At 47.4% G+C, this 18,080-nt stretch overlaps 7 protein-coding genes across 11 annotated transcripts; 3 read left to right on the plus strand and 4 right to left on the minus strand.

The window, feature by feature from the left end:
- Positions 1–2,697: 2,697 nt before the first annotated feature.
- Positions 2,698–4,463, plus strand: LOC9662235 (histone-lysine N-methyltransferase ATXR4). 2 transcript variants are annotated; one of them, XM_024659025.1, is made up of 9 exons: positions 2,698–2,768; positions 2,824–2,969; positions 3,022–3,129; positions 3,208–3,263; positions 3,346–3,469; positions 3,527–3,839; positions 3,915–3,986; positions 4,043–4,284; positions 4,349–4,463. In XM_024659025.1, exons 1-8 carry the CDS (start codon positions 2,720–2,722, stop codon positions 4,159–4,161), a joined length of 987 nt encoding a protein of 328 aa, XP_024514793.1. In that variant the 5' UTR covers positions 2,698–2,719; the 3' UTR covers positions 4,162–4,284; positions 4,349–4,463. The 2 variants fall into 2 exon arrangements, with proteins under 2 accessions (XP_024514793.1, XP_024514797.1); XM_024659029.1 differs by lacking the exon at positions 4,349–4,463 and having other exon boundaries at positions 3,527–3,596; positions 3,660–3,839; positions 4,043–4,203.
- On the minus strand, positions 4,294–6,850 carry LOC9661174 (OTU domain-containing protein 5). Its single transcript, XM_024658991.1, has 8 exons — positions 5,895–6,850; positions 5,651–5,815; positions 5,512–5,589; positions 5,375–5,453; positions 5,174–5,319; positions 5,038–5,103; positions 4,807–4,984; positions 4,294–4,741 (listed from the first exon to the last, which is right to left on the minus strand). Exons 1-8 carry the CDS (start codon positions 6,507–6,509, stop codon positions 4,491–4,493), a joined length of 1,578 nt encoding a protein of 525 aa, XP_024514759.1. The 5' UTR covers positions 6,510–6,850; the 3' UTR covers positions 4,294–4,490.
- A 100-nt stretch (positions 6,851–6,950) lies between these two features.
- Positions 6,951–9,116, minus strand: LOC9662236 (protein REVEILLE 6). 3 transcript variants are annotated; one of them, XM_024659013.1, is made up of 9 exons: positions 8,791–9,116; positions 8,682–8,739; positions 8,490–8,613; positions 8,283–8,435; positions 8,097–8,207; positions 7,933–8,042; positions 7,820–7,879; positions 7,246–7,748; positions 6,951–7,180 (listed from the first exon to the last, which is right to left on the minus strand). In XM_024659013.1, the coding sequence occupies exons 1-8, from the start codon at positions 8,940–8,942 to the stop codon at positions 7,326–7,328; spliced, it is 1,191 nt and encodes a 396-aa protein (XP_024514781.1). In that variant the 5' UTR covers positions 8,943–9,116; the 3' UTR covers positions 6,951–7,180; positions 7,246–7,325. The 3 variants fall into 3 exon arrangements, with proteins under 3 accessions (XP_024514781.1, XP_024514774.1, XP_024514769.1); XM_024659006.1 differs by having other exon boundaries at positions 7,246–7,745; positions 7,933–8,207; XM_024659001.1 differs by having other exon boundaries at positions 7,933–8,207.
- A 260-nt stretch (positions 9,117–9,376) lies between these two features.
- LOC9662237 (biogenesis of lysosome-related organelles complex 1 subunit 1) lies at positions 9,377–9,903 on the plus strand. Its single transcript, XM_024663532.1, has 3 exons — positions 9,377–9,466; positions 9,517–9,722; positions 9,795–9,903. The coding sequence occupies exons 1-3, from the start codon at positions 9,382–9,384 to the stop codon at positions 9,879–9,881; spliced, it is 378 nt and encodes a 125-aa protein (XP_024519300.1). The 5' UTR covers positions 9,377–9,381; the 3' UTR covers positions 9,882–9,903.
- LOC112342140 (pentatricopeptide repeat-containing protein At4g02750-like) lies at positions 9,865–12,020 on the plus strand. The gene has a single exon (XM_024663490.1). It carries the CDS (start codon positions 9,893–9,895, stop codon positions 11,918–11,920), a length of 2,028 nt encoding a protein of 675 aa, XP_024519258.1. The 5' UTR covers positions 9,865–9,892; the 3' UTR covers positions 11,921–12,020.
- Positions 12,021–13,020: 1,000 nt separating this feature from the next.
- On the minus strand, positions 13,021–14,999 carry LOC9661175 (omega-hydroxypalmitate O-feruloyl transferase). Its single transcript, XM_002962926.2, has 2 exons — positions 14,356–14,999; positions 13,021–14,060 (listed from the first exon to the last, which is right to left on the minus strand). Exons 1-2 carry the CDS (start codon positions 14,815–14,817, stop codon positions 13,161–13,163), a joined length of 1,362 nt encoding a protein of 453 aa, XP_002962972.1. The 5' UTR covers positions 14,818–14,999; the 3' UTR covers positions 13,021–13,160.
- Positions 15,000–16,529: 1,530 nt separating this feature from the next.
- Positions 16,530–18,025, minus strand: LOC9662238 (BTB/POZ domain-containing protein At1g21780). Of its 2 annotated transcripts, none has more exons than XM_024663520.1 (5): positions 17,709–18,025; positions 17,500–17,645; positions 17,330–17,445; positions 16,788–17,249; positions 16,530–16,732 (listed from the first exon to the last, which is right to left on the minus strand). In XM_024663520.1, exons 1-5 carry the CDS (start codon positions 17,849–17,851, stop codon positions 16,598–16,600), a joined length of 1,002 nt encoding a protein of 333 aa, XP_024519288.1. In that variant the 5' UTR covers positions 17,852–18,025; the 3' UTR covers positions 16,530–16,597. The 2 variants fall into 2 exon arrangements, with proteins under 2 accessions (XP_024519288.1, XP_024519281.1); XM_024663513.1 differs by having other exon boundaries at positions 16,788–17,224; positions 17,287–17,445.
- Positions 18,026–18,080: the final 55 nt, after the last annotated feature.

The raw sequence follows: 18,080 nt of genomic DNA on the forward strand, positions 1-18,080 counted from the left end.
TAAGATTGCTAGGAAAAGTCATTAATTGTTTGGAGGAAAGGTTTCTAGAGTATGGAGGTATGATGGAAGCTACTTAACACCACTCTTTATCTTGATAAATTAGAGGATGTAGTAGTTGTTGTGAAGTCTTAGGCTTCCATCCTAGTTGAGCAGTTCAAAGAGCTACTTACTAATATGGACAGTTTTAAATATCAAGCATTGAACTTTGGAGTAAAGACTTTGGATGAAAAACCATGAATGACTTTTGGAATTATTATCAAATAAGGAAGTTTTAATTACTTATATTTTTTCTAGAATCTAAAATGATGAATGCTTTTATTCTCTCAGATTCTACCTTGAGTAGTATAGTGAGTTCTTGAAAGTGTGGGCTGCCATAATGGTAATTCTTATAAGTATAATAGAATGCAAGTGGGGTTTTAAGAGGTAAAATAATATAACAACAATGAACAAGTGAATTTGAAGTTGAGAACTTTAGATATGCTCATGTTCTTTTAGCTTGTCACTTTTAGCTCTCTCTACTAAAGAAGACCAATGGCAACTTAATCAAACATAATGTATATTAGGTGATTTATATCTCTTACATTGAAAAAGTAAAAGTTTTTTATAAACTTTACATTGAGGTTAATGTTGATGCAAAGTTCAAATTTGAAAAGTTGGAGCTATATAAACAATTTTTTTGAATATAAAAAAAATTAAAAAGACTTTGAGATATAGTATATCGGATTTATCATAATAAAGTGACATTAGTAAAAATAAATAAAAATAACCAAGAAAACAAAGTGTTGCTACAATAATAAATTATGTTTACTTTTAAAAGCAGAATGAATCACTGTGATCAAGTGCTATACACACTCCTTAAATTATGTGACTAAACTAGATTGTGCTCCTTGCATGGCATTTCAACCATCTGTGGCAATACCAATCAACTTCTCAAGAGAAAGACTTATATCATTTATCCAAGTAAACACTACATCTAGGTTTGCCAATTTTTGTTGATACTAGCTTGAAGTAGTTAATTCTTATCTCTCTACCGCTTGAAAAAAATTTAACATAGAAAATCAAATGATGTTTCAAGCTATTATCAATAGACTTGTTTGCTTGAAACTAGTTCAACTCAACTTCTCGTAGTAATCTTTGTGAGTAGCTTGAAGGAATCCTTTACCAGCCTTTACATTAGTGTAACTCAAATAACCATTGACACATGAAAATCAATCTTAATAATTGCTATCACCCTTTTCTATTCTTTAGCATTAATTACCTGTAAGTGTTTGAGCATGCTTTGTGGGCTTCAAGCTCTCAACAACTACTTGCAAGTGATCTTCAGAATCCACATGAATCCTCAAAGCTAGCGTTTAAAGAGTTTTACAGCCCTCTTTTGTAAACACATTATCCATTTTAGCATCAATGCAATATCTATATTTCATCATTTCGTTTCTAACCAAAGAAAGAAAATTAACTAATGTGAGATCTCTCGGTGGTGCCAAGAGTAGCTGACTCTGTTCATGTCTTTTTGCTCAGAAGTACTGGGTGTGGTCTCTTTGAATGTATAGATTGCTTCACTGGCTTTGAGGGTTGTGCATCTTGTTTTCACTTTCTAATGCTCATTGAATCTCCTCTTTGTTTTTTTTTTTGAGGGGGACTGACTGATTCTCCACACACAACTGTTGTTGTCCCTCTCCTTCTTGATTCCTGTGCTCACTACCTATAGAATGAGAGCTAGTTGTAATAGTAAAAAACCTGGATAAATGTGATTACTTTGTGTCCTTTTTAGGCCTTCCTATTGTTTACAATGTCTTCTATTGCTCTCACACTTACCCTTTTGCCCTTTTATCTTTTTATGACATAATAAAAATCTTTTTAACCCCTGCCCTTCTTCATTGCACTTCAAGGGTGGAGGGTAAATTTTTTTTCCTGCCTTTCTTTTGGAACGTAACCTTTTAGTGTATTGTTTTGCAAGTAAAAAATGCATGAGCAGGGTGCCGCAGCCTTCAAAGTTGGAGCTTAGATTTACAAATTAAGAAGCTTGCTAAGAATCTTGAAAGAATATGGTTTATTGATAATTTTGATCAGAAAAATTTAATATAGAGATAAACTGTTAAAGCTTGATAAGTTGGATAATTGACAGAACATGGGATAGCGAGTCCTTCCTTCAAAGACACTTTATTGTTTTCGAGGATACGGCACTTTTATATTACAAGAACGAAACATGGAGTCTTCATCTAAATCAGCAGGCTTTGATTTTCAAGTTTCTCTTTCTTTGCTAGCTCCTTAACTCAGAAGCCAAAATGAGTTCAAGGTTAGAGCTTCGCAAGGGACCTCACTTCTTCTGGCGGCGATGAAACTTCCAGTACCTGTGACCTTCGACTGGGAGTCCGACACTCCCTCATCCAAGGAACAGTGGTGGCTCATTCGCAAATAACTGGCGAGGAAAATCAACACCAAAGCTGTGAAAAACATGGAGGATGTTATTAAGTACCCGCTAATGACGAGGCGAGATTTCTCTTATCCGTTTTCTCGTGGCCGAGTTGTTCGCCGCTGAATCTAACATGACTTAGATTTTTAAATAGGACGTTTAAAATAAAAGGCCTGGAACCTTTGTTTAATGCTCGTCAGATCTGAAGAAGCTGATGAACGAGATATAATGATATACTAAGTGGAAGAAGTTTTGTGTTGCAAAAGAAAAGTTTTGCTTGGCGAAAGAAAAGTAATTTTAGGGTTTATGGCTGGGAGAACATTGGGGCGACGCTGGTGTTCTTCCGCCGCTCGAGGTGAGCGCGTTGCGAGCTCTTCTTCTCTAACCAAGCTCTCCAAATCTATGCGTAGCGGCGGGCATTGCTCCGCCGATTCAGGTGAAGCTCACTGAGACTGCGGGCAGGGGTGTGTTTGCCAGTCGCAAGATCGGCGCTGGGGATGTTATTCTCACGGAATTTCCAGTGATTTCGCAACCCTCGCCCACAAACATGGGAAAGGTTCTTGCGGTGCTTTTTTTCTTCTTGTTGTGAAAGCTGTTTTTTCTTCCAGGTTTGCTGGTGGTGCCTTAAACGTTTTAGCTTGATCACAAAACCATTTCTCCAACTCGAGAGCTCCTGGATGGCCTACTGCAGTCAAGAATGCACTGATCTTGCCAAGGTTTTTCAATTTTCTTCTCTTTTAAGTTTTTTTCTCATATCTTGTGTCCCTGTACTTGTTTTGATGTTTCTCTTCCAGGGGTGTATGGATCTGGAGAACAATCGTCACTGGAAAGAGTTTCACGATTACTGTAGGTATCCAAATTGCTCGCTTCTGTTCTTCTCTTTTCTGGCTAAAGTTTTTTTTGTGTGTGTGTGTGTGTGTGCTTGATGCCAGGGAAAGTAACTTGAGGTTTCCACTCTTGGTGAAGCGATTGGCATGCATGGTAGCCACAAACATGGCCTCTTTTGATGTTCTCGACATTCTCTATCCGCCAAGTCCTCCTGGATTTCTCCAAAGAGTAAGTTCCTACGTAAATTACGATCTTATGGTTGTAAGCGTGGTTTTTTCGTTGCAGTGGCTCGAGGAGCGCAAGCTTTTGACAGAAACTCTAACTCGTTGCGGTATAGACTCGGCTTCAACGAAGTGTATCCTTTTTCTTCGTTTCTTTCCAAGCAAAAGAGTTCGTTTTTCTTTCGACAGGCTCGAAGTTTTGAGCGATTCTTGGTACGCCGGCGCGCTCTCCAGAATACACCTCAACACATTCCGAGTGGAGACTATCGCCACGGAGATCACAAACCTTGAAGCAGCGCTTGTCGACTCCATCACAGGCGACGATGTTGTTGGCTCCGCCGTCTACATTCTTCCCTCCATGTTCAACCATAGCTGCGGTAAATCCTTTCATTCGTTTGCTCATCTTTGCTCGACTTTATCACTTACATATTTGTTTTCCTTTGGATCATTAGATGCTAACGTGAACATTTACTGGCGAGAAAATGCGTTTGCACAACTGAAAGCTTTACAACCGATCGAACCAGGTAGAGCTCAAAGTAAATGCTGGTGCCTAATCCTTTTTTTTTTACTTTTTCACCAGGCAAGGAGCTGTGTATAACTTACATTGATGCAAGCATGGGGTGTGAAGCTCGCAGAGCACTTCTTCAGGACGCCTATGGTTTCCACTGTAAGTGCCCTCGTTGCTTGGACAACGATTAAGCTTCGACAACAATTAAAAACTTAAAGCTCTTCTAGATTCGAGAATTCACGATTAAAAGCTTAAAGCTCTCGTGAGTTTTCTGGATTCGATGACAATGAGCAACGAGCTACTACTACGAACTGGTAAAACCATCTTAAAAGTTTGAGCTTTTATTGATCAAAGGTCCTTTCTCCTTTTTCTTTCCAGCCACTTCTCTTGCGCAATCACAGCGTCTCTTACTGCCACAGTCTTCATCGTCTTCCTGCCAAACATTCCCACAAATCCTGAGAAGAGCTTTCAACCTCGAATGCTAAGTTCCATGCTAAAGTCCCGGCCATGGCACTAGATACTACTTCTCGGCGGCCTTCCCTTTCATCCTATACATGCTCTCCCCCTTGAGAGCCTCCGTCTCCAGCAAGTAGCACAGCATGTTGTTCACGTCGTCCCCGAAGATGCTACACGCCTCCATCACCCGGAAGTAGCTAAATCCCATGGACAGGAGGACGCGGACGTTGCTGCTCCTGTTTATCGCGGCAGAGTCTGTGAGACTTACTGATCCACCAACGTGAGAACCGCCAGCGCTTCCAGATCCCCTCGACGCTGGGAAGCAAGCACGCAAACAAGCGCAAGTGAGAGGTTTTTATGATTTGGAAGTAGCTCCTTACCTCCAGAAGATGATGGTCCTCCCGCGGCCGAAGAGGACGTCTCCTCGGACGAGTGCGTGATTTGCCGGTGGTGCTCCTCGGCAAGGTACTCCGCTCGAGAAGCCTCCATCACCATCCTTTCGATCTCTTGCTCGGTCAGTTCCAAGTCGGAGTAGAACCGGCCTTCGGCCAAAAGAGCCTGTACAAGATAGGCAGCTGTTGGATCACAAGACGAAGTAGAACATCACGTACGTTTTCAATCTGTTGGTCCTGTTGTGCGCGGATAGCAGCCTTCACCTGATCTCTGTCAACATTGTTCTATAAGCGAAAAGTATTAGATTCGAGCCAGTGAAACAAAACGAAAGTAAACAAGAAAAAAAACGCTTACACCACGAAGGCTTCCAAAACCAAGTCCGGCTCCAACAGCAGGCCGTGATGGATCGTGAAGCGAATTGTAGTGATTTCGACGGTGATAGCTTAGCCGGATTGGCGGCAAGTCAGTTTCATACTGTCCATGAAATATGTTTATCGGATCTGCGACATCGCAGAAAATTCAGGAAAACAAACCGACAAACATGGGACCCCATACCTGTGCTGTACGAATAGATGTGAATTGGCCGGTTGTACATTTCAGCCATTGCCTGTATCTCGAGGTTGTTGCCATAAACCTTCAAGGCAGTACCACCATTCATCAGTCAAGTAAGACAGCAAAAGAAAAGCGATAACCTTATCTCTGCGTTTTCTTTTGCAGTACGTAGTAAAGCCTTCTGTAATGAACTGTGAAAAATGATCTCTTTCTCTTTCCTGTAACAGAAAAATAGCAACGTGACTTGATCCCTGAAAGCATCACACTCAGAATCATTACCATGTAATCTATACACATCTGCCTTGTCTCGCCAAACATTTCTGGATCGCCATAGACTTGATCAGCCACAGCACGGAACAAACAGTTGCCATCAGGAACCATTCTCCTTACTTCGAAACCTTTCACCCGCCGGAGCTCGATCTCGAAATGGCTTTCCTTGTCCTCCTGGAAAAAAGAAACAAGACACGAACATATTTGTCACTGAAGCTCTCGGAGCCGCACAAGCGGATTACCATCCACGTACATCTTCCTCAAATCCAGGCGTTGCAGACCAGGAACTGGATTCGTCAGCACTGTTGTATCCATCGCCCTCCCCCGAGTGTGCTCTAGGAGACGTGGAATGCGAGCTCGTTGGCGAGATCCTGACTCGCTGAGCAGTAAAACCTGGCCTTGGAACTGTGGCACGCCTTGAGCCTGTTCCAACTCTAGTTGATGACGAAGTTCCTGCGTTAGATCTAGGCGGTTCTTGGTTACCACACTCGGAAGCTGCTGCCGGAACGCTCGGACTTTGCACTGCCTCTGTCACCTGAGCAGCAAATTCTTTTGCATTCTCCTGGTCCGAGCCGGGAGCTTTTCCAGCGCTCCTCGACTCTTCGGAAGAAATGCAAAGGCCGGCAAACCGACTTCCCAGCTGTGAGGCTTTTTCGATGCTTTCTCCATCCAGGAAACTCGAAGTTCCCTCAGCTTTGTTCTCCGCGGCCTCCTGGCCGGAAGGAGAAATGAGAGTCGACGATGGTGGCAAAGGAGGAGGTGGCGGTGGTACTGACGACGAAGTCCCAGGAGTGGAAGTAGCAACATTTCTCGGTGGCTGGGACGAACCAGGCGCTGGATTACCTCTCGGAACCACAACTCGAGTCATTGCAATGAGCGTCTCACGAGTCACCACTCCATTCGTCCGGCATTTCTCTTGAGCTTGGTTCTATACCATCCCCAGTCTCGCCTTTCTTTCTTGTCAAAAGTCGCCCCCTCCGCCTTCCAGCCTGCTATCTCCCTTTTCATCCAAGCTGCCGCTACCTCGTCGCCCAAACTTCCAGATCTCCCTCCTATCGGCTCCACTTCTCATGTAATTCCAAGGCTCTCCAGCTCCTTCCAGCTGCTCTCCTTGCCCTAGAAGCCGATTGAGCTAGAAATCTCCGAAATCTCCGCAATCTTTCCTCCCAGCTACGAGCTCAGCTCTGCCACAATCATCCAAGCCATGACATACCACGACCGCGACTCCACTCCACCAACGCCATCGCTCGATCCTCCGCCAGTACCCTAGGGCGATAATGCGCTAGAAAAAAAGGATATGCCCTCAATGTAGCACGAGCAAGGAAGGCTTTATAGGAAAAAGAAGGGGCGTGGCCCTGTGTAGGAAGGTACACAATAGCGGCCAATGGGAGCACACCGCGTGTCAACTTTCACCCGCGACGCGTGTACACAATCCTAGCCAATGCTTTCCTTACTCCAAAGGGATGCTCCCAGTTAACATACATAGATCCCTTGGAGCTTTGATCACACCACAAGAAATACCGCGAAGTTATAAACACCCTGTGACAAGGAACAGAGAAGAAAAGAGAGTGAGAAAACGAACGGAAGAACGCGAAGAAACTTACTGGGAGCTATTCACAAAAAGGCCTGGACGATGAAACGAAGCCGGCGCGAGCTCGATCGATCGCCCAAGTTTGCTGGTTTGCTACGGCCACCATCCCTCTACACTTTGATCATCGTCGTCTCTAGATGCTGCTGCTGCTGCCGCTGCCATCTTCAGAGTTTCTCCGTCGCTGATAATGCTCTCTGGATCGATCTTCTCTACTTGGTCCACAGGATCGAAGTCTTCCAGAGCTTCTGCGATGTTGTACAGAGGATCCAATCCACTCCTGTCCTCTTCTAAACCTCCACCACCATCATAAGGATGCCTTTGGTGCTTGGAAACATCTGCTACAGCTTGTGGGATGCTAGCTTCCGGTTGGGAGCCAGGGAAAAGTGGTGGCGCTGTTGCTAGTGCTTCTTGCGAACTTTTCTCCACGTTTCTTGCTGTTTCTTCATCACCACCTTGTTGGAAGTCGTCAAAATCCATTCCGTTTTCCTTCGTTTCGTAGACTGAAACGAACAGCTTCTGTCACGAGACAAACCAGAAAAACAAAAACGTTGAAAAGAACGAAAAAAACGTTTGTCCGCAAACTTTACCCGTTGATCGAAGTCCGGACTTGACAGGTTGATTGCCAGGTTCCGCATCAACAACAAAACCTGGAACACGAATCATATCAGCAAGAAATGCCACCAGCAAAACAAACACTCACAGTTTCTCGGTCTATCGGAGCCATCTCCCGTAGCTTCTTGAGATGCCCAGCCGTGCCCGGATCAAAGATGCTTCCAATGAATTTGTAAACCTCGGAGAACGCAGGAGCAGCTGACAAAGTCACAATACCATTAGCTCTATCCACTTTTTCTCCAGTTTTCCGACCTCTCTGCGGATTTGCTTGTGCCGGAGGATCTTGAGCCCAAGTATTTGCAGTGCTGCTATTGTTTTGGTTCTTAATATTCGCGGGGGTTGCCAGCTCCGGTTGATGGGGATCTGGAAGGACATCAACACGGTGAGAAAAAACAGAGAAAAACAAAACAATCATTCTAAAAATCACAAAACTTCCACCTTTGTAGAAAGGAATGGTTCCTTGAGGCCCTCCATGATGAACCCAGGAAGAAACCGGACTGGCGGTCACTCCTGGAACAAACATATTGCATTGTGGAACCATGTAAGCAAAATCCGGTGGTGGAGGATGTGGAGTTCCTCGCTGTGGGGGAGCTGTCGAGCAAAGAAAAACGCTATGAAACTCGCAATTTGGTATCGGCAGCTTACCTGGTTTCGCAGCTTTTTGAGGATATGGTTGAGCAGATTTACGCTTCGGCCGTGGAGGAGGAACGTGTTCTCCAGTTCCATTCTTCTGGACTTTCAAAAAATACTTCTGGGCATGACTTCTAATCTGGAAATTGTCACACACTAACGAACTAAATCCCCGCGAAGAACATGAATAAAGCAAAGGAATTTCACCTGAATCACTGTTTTCGAGCCAACGAACGCCTCAATCTTCTTCCAATCCCGATCAAACCTGGAGAGATTGGACTTAGAACCGATACCTCGCGAGGAAAAGATCTCTTACAGCTGCAAGGCCTCGAGAAACTTGTCGTGCTCTTGCTCCGTCCAGCTCTCCCTGGATTTCGTGATGGTGTAGGGCTTCCGGATCTTCTTGGACACCGCATCATCGGATGGAAGCGCTGGATTCGCCATCAACCCTACCATTTCAGCATTCATATGGCTGCTCCCTAGAACAAATCGCGCGCAGCTCGTTCGATAAACCGCCTCACAGCATCAATCCCGAGCTATCATCCACAGATCGGCACGAAAAGAATCGATCCACCCTAGCCCTCTCTCCCTGCGCTTTCTTTCTGTATCCCTATCCCTTTGGAGACTCTAGAGGTCCAGACACACAAATGCAAGAGTTCCAAAACCACATTGAATAGCAGGATGGCATCCGCCGTCCGATTGGACAACGTGGCAGAAATGCCAGGTGGCAGACAACGTGGCCGCACTGGAGCGGTGGAAAAGATTGACACAAAATCTTTCCTATGGACCGTTGATGGTCAAATCAATATGTGGCCCAAAGTTTTTCACAATTCTCAGCCACAAATTTTTTTATTACCTTTAAAACATTTAGGGCTGATCGTCATTACTTTAGGGTTCTTCATTCTAGATGGCCGCGGGGGGGTTGGATGCCGCGTTCTTGGAGCTAATGCGCGATCGTGCACAGCGATCGGCAGCGATCCGGCAGCGCATAGGTGAGATTTTGGATTCTTGGCTGGAAATCGGCTCAATGCGGGCTTCACAGACAGGGATCGGAAAGAAGCCCTTGCATCGGCCGCACAGGTATCGAAACTTCTGGAGCGCGGCCTCAATGCCGGCGTCCAGGAGGTGTTTGCGAACGAGAAGAGGATCGAGAGCGAGACTCGCGCGGTGGCCATGACGGTTCAGCGAGCGGTCAAGCAGAGCAACCAGTGGATGAGCCTCTTCCATAGTTTCGACACGGCATTGAAGGCAAGCTCTCTCCTTCTTGTGGATCTTTGTAACTCTTGTTCGCTTTCTCCTCCTCTTCTTTTGTTTCTCTAGGAGATTGGTGATTTTGAGAACTGGATAAAGATCATGGAACGCGACTGCGAGGAGATCCAAAGCGCCTTGGAACGCGTCAAACGCTAGCGCGAGATGCGATGAGGAAGAGCAGGGCCGAATGTCTTGAGCTTATCAGCTCCGTCAAGACGATCGCCACCGCAAAGGCAGTCCACGTACAGATCGTCGATAAGATCTTCCTCGACGATGTCTTCCTCTGCAACAAGCTCATCGAGATGTATGGCCGCTGCCGGAGCTCACGCGAGGCACGCACCATCTTCGACGCGATGCTCGCCAGGGACTCCTTCTCCTGGGACACGATGCTGCTGGCGTACACTCGGACCGGCAACCTCGAGCAAGCCAAGCAGATCTTCGATGAGATGCCCAGCAAGAATCTCATCGCCTGGACGAGCCTGCTGGTGGCATTCTCTTCCAGCGAAGACTTCCACCAGGCCAAGCTCCTCTTCGACCAGATGCCCGAGAGAGATGAAGTCGCCTGGAACGCGATGCTGGCTGTATATGCCCAGAATGGGTGCCTGGAAGACGCTACGCTGCTGTTCCAGGAAATGCCCAGCACCAACCTGGTGTCGTGGAACACTCTGCTCGACGCTTTTGTGGAGGCTGGGAAGCTGGAAGAGGCCGGGGACTTGTTTCACAGGATGCCACTGCACGACTTGATCTCCTGGACGACTATCCATCACGCTTATGCCCGGTTTGGGTATATAGACGAGGCAAAGCTCGTCATGGAGGCTATGCCCGAGAGTGACACAGTCTGCTGGACAGCGATGCTTTCGGCGTATGCTCAGCTGGGGAGCCTGGACAGTGCCAAGGCTACGTTTGACTACATGCCGCAGAGGGACCTGGTCTCTTGGAACACGATGCTTGCGGCGTATACTCAAAACGGACGCCTCGACGATGCAAAGTTCGTGTTTTGGGGGATGCCCGAGAGGGACTTGTTCTCGTGGACGACGATGCTGGCTTGTTACGTCGAAGAGGGGCATTTGGAGGAGGCCAGGAGGGTGTTTGACGGCATGCCACAGCGAAACGTGATCGCTTGGAACGTCATTCTAGCGGGGTACGCACAGGTCGGGCTCATGGATCGAGCAACGCTACACTTCGACTCGATGCCGTTTCGAGACTTGATATCCTGGAACATCATGCTCGGCGGCTACGTCCAGATCGAAGGTGGTCTTCGCGAGGCGGAGGTGTTCTTTCGGGGGATGCCGCAGCACAACTTGGTGTCGAGGAACACGATGCTCACAGCGTTCGCCCAGGCCGGATTCATCGAGAAGTCGAGGGATTGCTTCTCATCGATGCCGGAGCACAACCAAGTCTCGTGGACGTCGATGCTGGCGGCGTTTGCTCACAACGGCCGGGTCGAGGAGGCCAAGTTCACGTTCCTGTCGATGCCGCAGCGAGACTTGGTCGCCTGGAACGCGATGCTGGCGGCCTACGCTCGAAACGGACAGCTCCTCGAGGCGAAGCAGGCTTTCAGCGACATGCCCGAGCGGAGCCTGGTTTCGTTCAACGGCATGCTCTCGGCCTACGCGCAAAACGGCCATCTCCGGCTCGCCAGGCAGCAGTTCGATCGCATGCCCGAGAGAGACCTCGCTTCGTGGTGCGCAATCTTGGCGGCGTACACCCAGAACGGAGGACACACCAGCGGCATCGTCGAGCTCTTCAACGCGATGAAGCTCACGGACATGCATCACGGGGCGTGCTTCGTGGCGGTGCTCGTCGCGTGTAGCCGAGCCGGGAAGCTTTCGGACGGGAGGAGATGGTTTGGATCGCTGCTCGTCGACTTTGGCGAGCGGCCGACGAGGCAGCACTACTGCTGCATGGTGGATCTCTTGGCTCGGGCGGGGCACTTGGACGACGCGGAGGCGCTGGTGGTGGAGATGCCGCTGGGCTCGAGCGCGCTCCAGTGGAGGTGCCTGCTTGGAGCTTGCGGGAATGGCTATGGCGGTGTCGAGCAGGGTGGCCGGGTTGCGAGCTCCGTCCTGGGCTTGGATGGAGGCGATGGAGCTGGCTATGTTCTTCTCAGCAATCTTTGCTACTCGGTTGGAGCTCCGGAGAATTGGATTGCTCGAAAGGAGAGGAAGAAGCTCGCGGCAAGAGCTCCAAGATGAAATTTTTGTTGTCTAGAAACTTAGTTTATATACGTTCAATTATTGATCTGATCAAATATGTTATAGCACACAATCACATGAAATCTTGATGTTCATGCGAGTCAATCTTAAACTGGATATATCCAACAGCTACTGATTGGAGCCTGACCTAACCTTCAAAAGCTGTCAAGACTGGAACTTCTTCCAATGATATTATGATCTTTTGAGATAGAATTGGTCTGAGCTTCCAGCCGCCATTGGAGAGCTTGACCGACGAGGCGCCTTCAACCACGATTCTTCCTCGTTGATAAAAGATAAAAGACTTCCACCGCAATTCTTTGGCCGGATGCATAGTAAGCAAATCAACATGGAAGAACACTTGCTGGATGACATTGTTGAAATAAAGCACCCATTTCCTTGTCTTCTTACAGCTGCCCTGAGTGGACCTTGGAATGGAAAACATTGGAAAACATTAACCTTGTCAAATCTAAAGCTCTTCCTGTAAAGTTTCTTGTGTGAAGTTCTGCCCGCAAAGGTACCACAGATTGCATCATCTTTAGGAATCCAAGCAGAATACAGCATATTTAAATCATGTAAAATGAAATGGTTGGCGTGGGTTTAGAACTTGTCCAAATTGCACGAAACCTCAATTTTCTAATGGTTACTGAAAGTCCAAACACGCAAACTAAGTTGCAGCTGAATTTTTTCAATGGATCATGACGGGTAGCAACTGAAAGATTAATTGAAAAACATGAAATTTACAAAGTTTTAGAAAGTATTTATCAGATTAATATAGTTTAAGAACCATGAATATATTGAGTATCTTGTACTTCTGGAAGGGTAGTTGATTTTGTTCTCTTTCTTTGCATCATCATATTGGATTGAATGGCCCAGTATAAAAATAACAACAAAGACTGGTGAGCAAACAAATCAGGTTTCTTCTTTTCTAAAAAAAAAATTCTATAAAACAAGGAATAGTTTCGTGTCGGAGTCTCCCACTCGCTCAGCGACACAAGATTTTATGCTCTGATGTTTAACCAGGCAACAACCGCATTGCGTGAACTTCCCGTTCTTTCTTAAGTCTAGATTTAGAAGAAAATTTGTTATAAGACCAAGTCAGCTTTCTACAAAACAAATATTATTCCAGAAGAAAACTAGGAATTTTCTTACGTATACAAATCTATCAGAAAACTAGTTGACAGATTGATACCAGCAAAATTATTCCAGAAGAAAACCAGGAATTTCTTACTTATACACTCTTTCATACCTTGAGCAAAGCCTCCAGCTTGGCCATCTTATCAAAATCCATCCCCATAAACAAGTTAACGCCGCCATCGTTCTTGCAGCTAGACAGCACCAGCACGTACTCCCGACGGTCGTTGACCGGGGCCGCCACGTAGGCAGGCCGCCCACAGCCAAAGTCAACGGAGTCAAACCCGAGCCTAGACCACGTGGTGATGATCATGCCACCTGGCAGGTCGATGATGCCGTGGCCCTTGACGTGGCACCAATCGAGCTCCGAGCGGATATACCCCTCGTCCACGCTGGCGATGGTTTCCTGGATCCTGCGCACCGCGAAGGTGAGCGAGTTCTCCCGGAGCTCGGCGGCGGTGGTGTTCACGCACGGCGCCGCGATCACGCCATTGCCCAGGAATCTCTCGGGGAAATGCGGCGGGGCTTTGAGCTTGTCGCGGATGCTGATCACCACGAAGAGCTTGGAGATGGCGGCGGGGTCGAGGCCCATGGCGGCGGTACGCGCGCGCCAGACGTGCGCGGTGAGCGCCTGGAATGTGGAGCAGCTGTTGAGCGATCCCTCCGCCAGCGCGCGCGATTTGAGCGCCGCGAGGTCGCGCGCGGTGAAGGAGAAGGTCTTGAACGCGATGGGCAGTGGCGCGGTGGCGTCGTACCAGGAGGAGGGGTTGAAGAGGAGCTTGGCGGGGGTGGCCGGGAGGGCCGCAAGCTCCGGGTGGTCGCGTGTCACGAGTGGCGGCGATCGGTGGCGGAAGCACGAGCGATCCGGGTCGCGCGGTGCGAGCTCCACGGCCTCCCCTCGCGTGATCGTCGCGAAATCGTGGAGGAAATCGCTGATGGAGATGCCGTCCATGACGACGTGGCTGATGAAGAAGCCCAGGATGAATCCTCCACAGCGGAATCGCGTTACCTGCGAGAGAGATTCTCACGGGTTTTAGCCTCGATTGGATTGGAGTGTCTCGATCGACGGCCCAAGTCGACATCGCTGGACGAGTCGATCGAATTTTGGCGAATTGCCAGCTATAGAAGATGCCATGACTGGGAATTTTGAGAAATTGAGCGATCAAACCCCGAGTGTGGCCTGGAATTGATGAGAAACAATCTATCCGAGTTGCCATCACTCTTGGATTTGATCGCCCAACACGCATTTCGGGAAAGATGGAAAGAAGGAGAGAAGACATGAGAAAAGGAAAGAAAATCCAGACCTGGACCGTCAAGAGTGGAACTTCTTCCATGGATTTGACGCTCTTGGGATAGAGGAGGAGCCTCCGGAACTCGGGATTTGGAGCATCCAGATCGCCCAGCTCCGCGATTGACGAGCTCGAGCGCGCAACCGCTAGCAGGGCACCCTGCTCGCCACAATCAATCTCCAGCCGCGCCTCCTCTTCATTGATCCGATACCTCCCCGCCGCCGGGTAGTAAGCCACCAGCGCTTTGCTCAGCGCCTCGCGGAGCCTCTCGATCATAGCTCCGCCATCGTCACGAAGATCGTCACCCAGCTGGATGCTATACTCCCCGTGACCAACATCGTACACCAGCAGCATCTCGACGTGGAAGAACACTTGCTGGTCGAAATTATTGAGGTAAAGCGCGCATTTCTTGGTGGGCGATGCCGGCTTGATCACCTCGGGCTCCTCGGTGTTGATCTGGAGATAGTATGATCCCATCCTCTCAGGGTTCCTTCTTTCCAAAAAGTTAAGATATCAACCTCAATCTCCTCTTCCAAGAACTTATGATATAAACCCGGAAAAACTAGCACTCTTCTCTCCTTTTTTCTTCAAGGAATTATGGTATCAACCTGGAGCTCACAAGTAGGTACTCTTTCTTGAAGCTTTCTTGGTTGCAGTGGAGCCATGGTGGGGATATTTATTTGACTGGACAAGTAGGCAGCCCGTCAATGAAACACCTACAGCACCACGTATTGACTTTTACTACGATGCCATCATCCTCCACAGGGTGACGGTGCGATTGCGGCCTACACAATCTGGAGGTTGACGGGCTCTAGGTTAAAGACCAGTCAATTTACCCAACACGACAACTCGACTTGGACGCTCTCCACGCTTGTTTTGTGGGGGCGTTTAAACGGAGCTCTCGAGCGGATTGTGACTTCCCAGCGAGGAGAAGGGTCCCAAAAACCAAAAATGTTCTGGAAAGTAGTCGGATAGATCTCTTCCAAAGCCAAACAGTTTTGGCAAAGGTGCTTTTTGGGAGTGGATTAGGTCCTTGTACGCCGTGAAGTTTGACGCGGGCACTAGGTAATGGAATATAATTCTAACAAAGTTGGTTGTTTGTGTGATTTTGTCGTGTGAAACCGGAGCTTGCCGGCAAATAAAGTACCCAAGCTGTCATCCCGTGGGTCTGTTGGTTGGACGAGTCTTGTTGATCCTACATTGAAATTCACTCTATCTATAATGTAGCTGGGAACAATGTCCAGCCGTCCATAATCTTAGACTTCAACACAATGAGCACGTACATTAGCTTCCACGATCCATGTACATGTACAGAACTAATGTACAGTGAGATCTTGATAGCTACTACCATTGAAAAAATTCAGCTGCACTAGAAAAGAGTGAGGTTTAGTTGATTATCGTCCCTTGGACAGGTTCTCGTGCAATGAGACCTTGTCAACAACTAACCCCCACCATGACACAAAGGTACCTTCTATGACTGCACATCCACTATTTCATTTTCATGCTGAGAGAATCAGATCCCATTTTGTGGCAGAACTTTGCACGAGAAAGTAGACGAAGAGCTTTAGATTGCTGTCAACAAGTTTGACGAGGTTTATGCTTTCCAAAATATATTTCAACAAGCATCAAGCCAAACAATTTGGTGGATGTCTGCTATCAACTAGGAAAAATCCTTGCCTGCTTGGTCAAGCTCGCCAATTTGCAGAGCTGGAAGCTTCGGCTCCCAAGTTTCCGAAGGCTTGTCTTCTATCTCAAGAGCATACTAAATCATTGGAAGAAGTTCAAGATCAAGGGTACATTCAATCGAAAGAATCCTGACCTAACCAAGAGTATATGTACTAACGTACATGGATAGTAGAAACTTTCGTGCTTACTCCTAATCACCATACGTCTTCTAGCAGCATTGGTAGTTGAGAACACTTTTCTTTTACCTGACACTACAAGGTTAATTCTTAGAACAATCAACACACTTGAGTTTCCATACATTTGGGAATAATTTTGTTAGTCTTGCCATAGATCATCACGCCGTTGAGTTGGGAATAACTTTTGTTAGTGTTGCCAGACTTGGAACAATCAACACGCTGTACAATTTGCATTGTTGGTGCGCTCACGTACATTTGGGTGGTGCGAACAATCAACTCGAGGAGTATTATCACCAAACTCTATCGGTGTGATAATATCTCTAGCAATTACAAAAGCATTCTTGGAATATTTTTAAGCATACATATACAAAATTACAAAACATTAAAGCAACCAATTAAAAGTGTACGGCATTTAAACCCTCCTGGAACATCTCAATGAGAAGCTCTTTGTCAGTAGAGTGGAGGAATTGGTCGAAATTAGCACGAATGTCGTGAATCTTGCCGAATTCGAAGAGGTATCTCATGCAATCCTGTGAAACAAAGCGCGAGAGAAGTTACAGGAAAGATCAGCAAGAAGATAGTTACCTTCTTCAAGTTTGGAAGATGGAACATCCACGCGTTGTGTAGTCTCTCCAGAACGTTGTCCGAGTTTATATCCTCCATCAAGCTTTCCTCGCATGCCTGCTTGAGATCCTCGATATCATACTTGTCCGAGGCGGCGAGGAGAGCCATCCGGTGCTTGTGAAACGCTGGGCGATTGATGCTGCCGTAGAGATATGCTAGAAGTGCCTTGAGCGATTCCAGCGACATGTCCTCCATCTCGATCGTGAAAGTCTTCCTCTCTCTCAAGTCGTGCGAGAACATCACCTGGAAAACTCGAGAGCGCGTCGCCAGGATCGCCAAGTGTGCTCCAATGCTTCCGCTCGGCGTTGTGATCGTCACGTCTGTGTGGACGCCACTGTCTAGCATGTAGCTCAAGCAGCTCAGCGCGGCCTGGTGAGCGGCGGGCTGGATCGATTTTCCTAGAGTGAAGTAGAAAGGATCACCCTGGATGGAAAATCACCAAAGAAAAAAGAAAACTCACGACTTTGAGATCGATGCTGATGGTGTTCTAGAGAGAAACTTACGGCTTGCGAGCCACATTTCATGTCTATAAACTCGGCCTCCACGACGAACTTTCCATGGATCGCAGTCTCCACAGACCAAGCGTGGTACTCGTTCGTGAGGAAAGTCTTGTCATTCACTGCTAGATCCAATCCATGTCAAGGTTTTCGATCAAACTATAGTCACCAAGTACCTTGAGACTGGACTACTTGACGTAGACCTGGTCCATGAAGAACACGAAGAACAAAAGCTACAGTTGGCACTTGATCGCTTGGATGATCCGAGTGTTCCTTGAAAAGCCAGACATGCAAAGGCCCACATTTTTTGATCTGCAAGCGCCTGGAAAGAAAAAAAATTACATACATTGCGTGTGTTCTACTGTTCTAGAGGAAAAAAACTTACCATGTCCACACACCCATCTTAAAATTGTTTGATTTCCAGCAGAGATTGGGAGTGAGGCTGTCGATCCTCCACTGCGCCAGCCTCGACAGAATCTCCACATTCAAGCTGAAAGTAAGATGGATCTGCGACGGCTGGCTCTGCATCGTGAGAAATCGCGCTCGAATCTCACCTCATCGCGCAAGAGCCGCCGCCGATCGACCGCGCCTGGCGATCAATCACACTCCCAGCCTGCGATCACTCTCCTACCGCCGAGATCACTCTCGCCGATCGATCCAGCATTCTACCTCCTCTTTAGCGCTTCCACGTTAGGGCTTTAGAAAAACACGTGGCACGGTGCCACTGGTCCACGTCCCTCGCAACACTACACGCGTG

Source organism: Selaginella moellendorffii, unplaced genomic scaffold (assembly GCF_000143415.4).
Source record: "Selaginella moellendorffii unplaced genomic scaffold, v1.0 SELMOscaffold_2, whole genome shotgun sequence".
In the NCBI taxonomy this organism is placed as follows: Eukaryota; Viridiplantae; Streptophyta; class Lycopodiopsida; order Selaginellales; family Selaginellaceae; genus Selaginella; species Selaginella moellendorffii.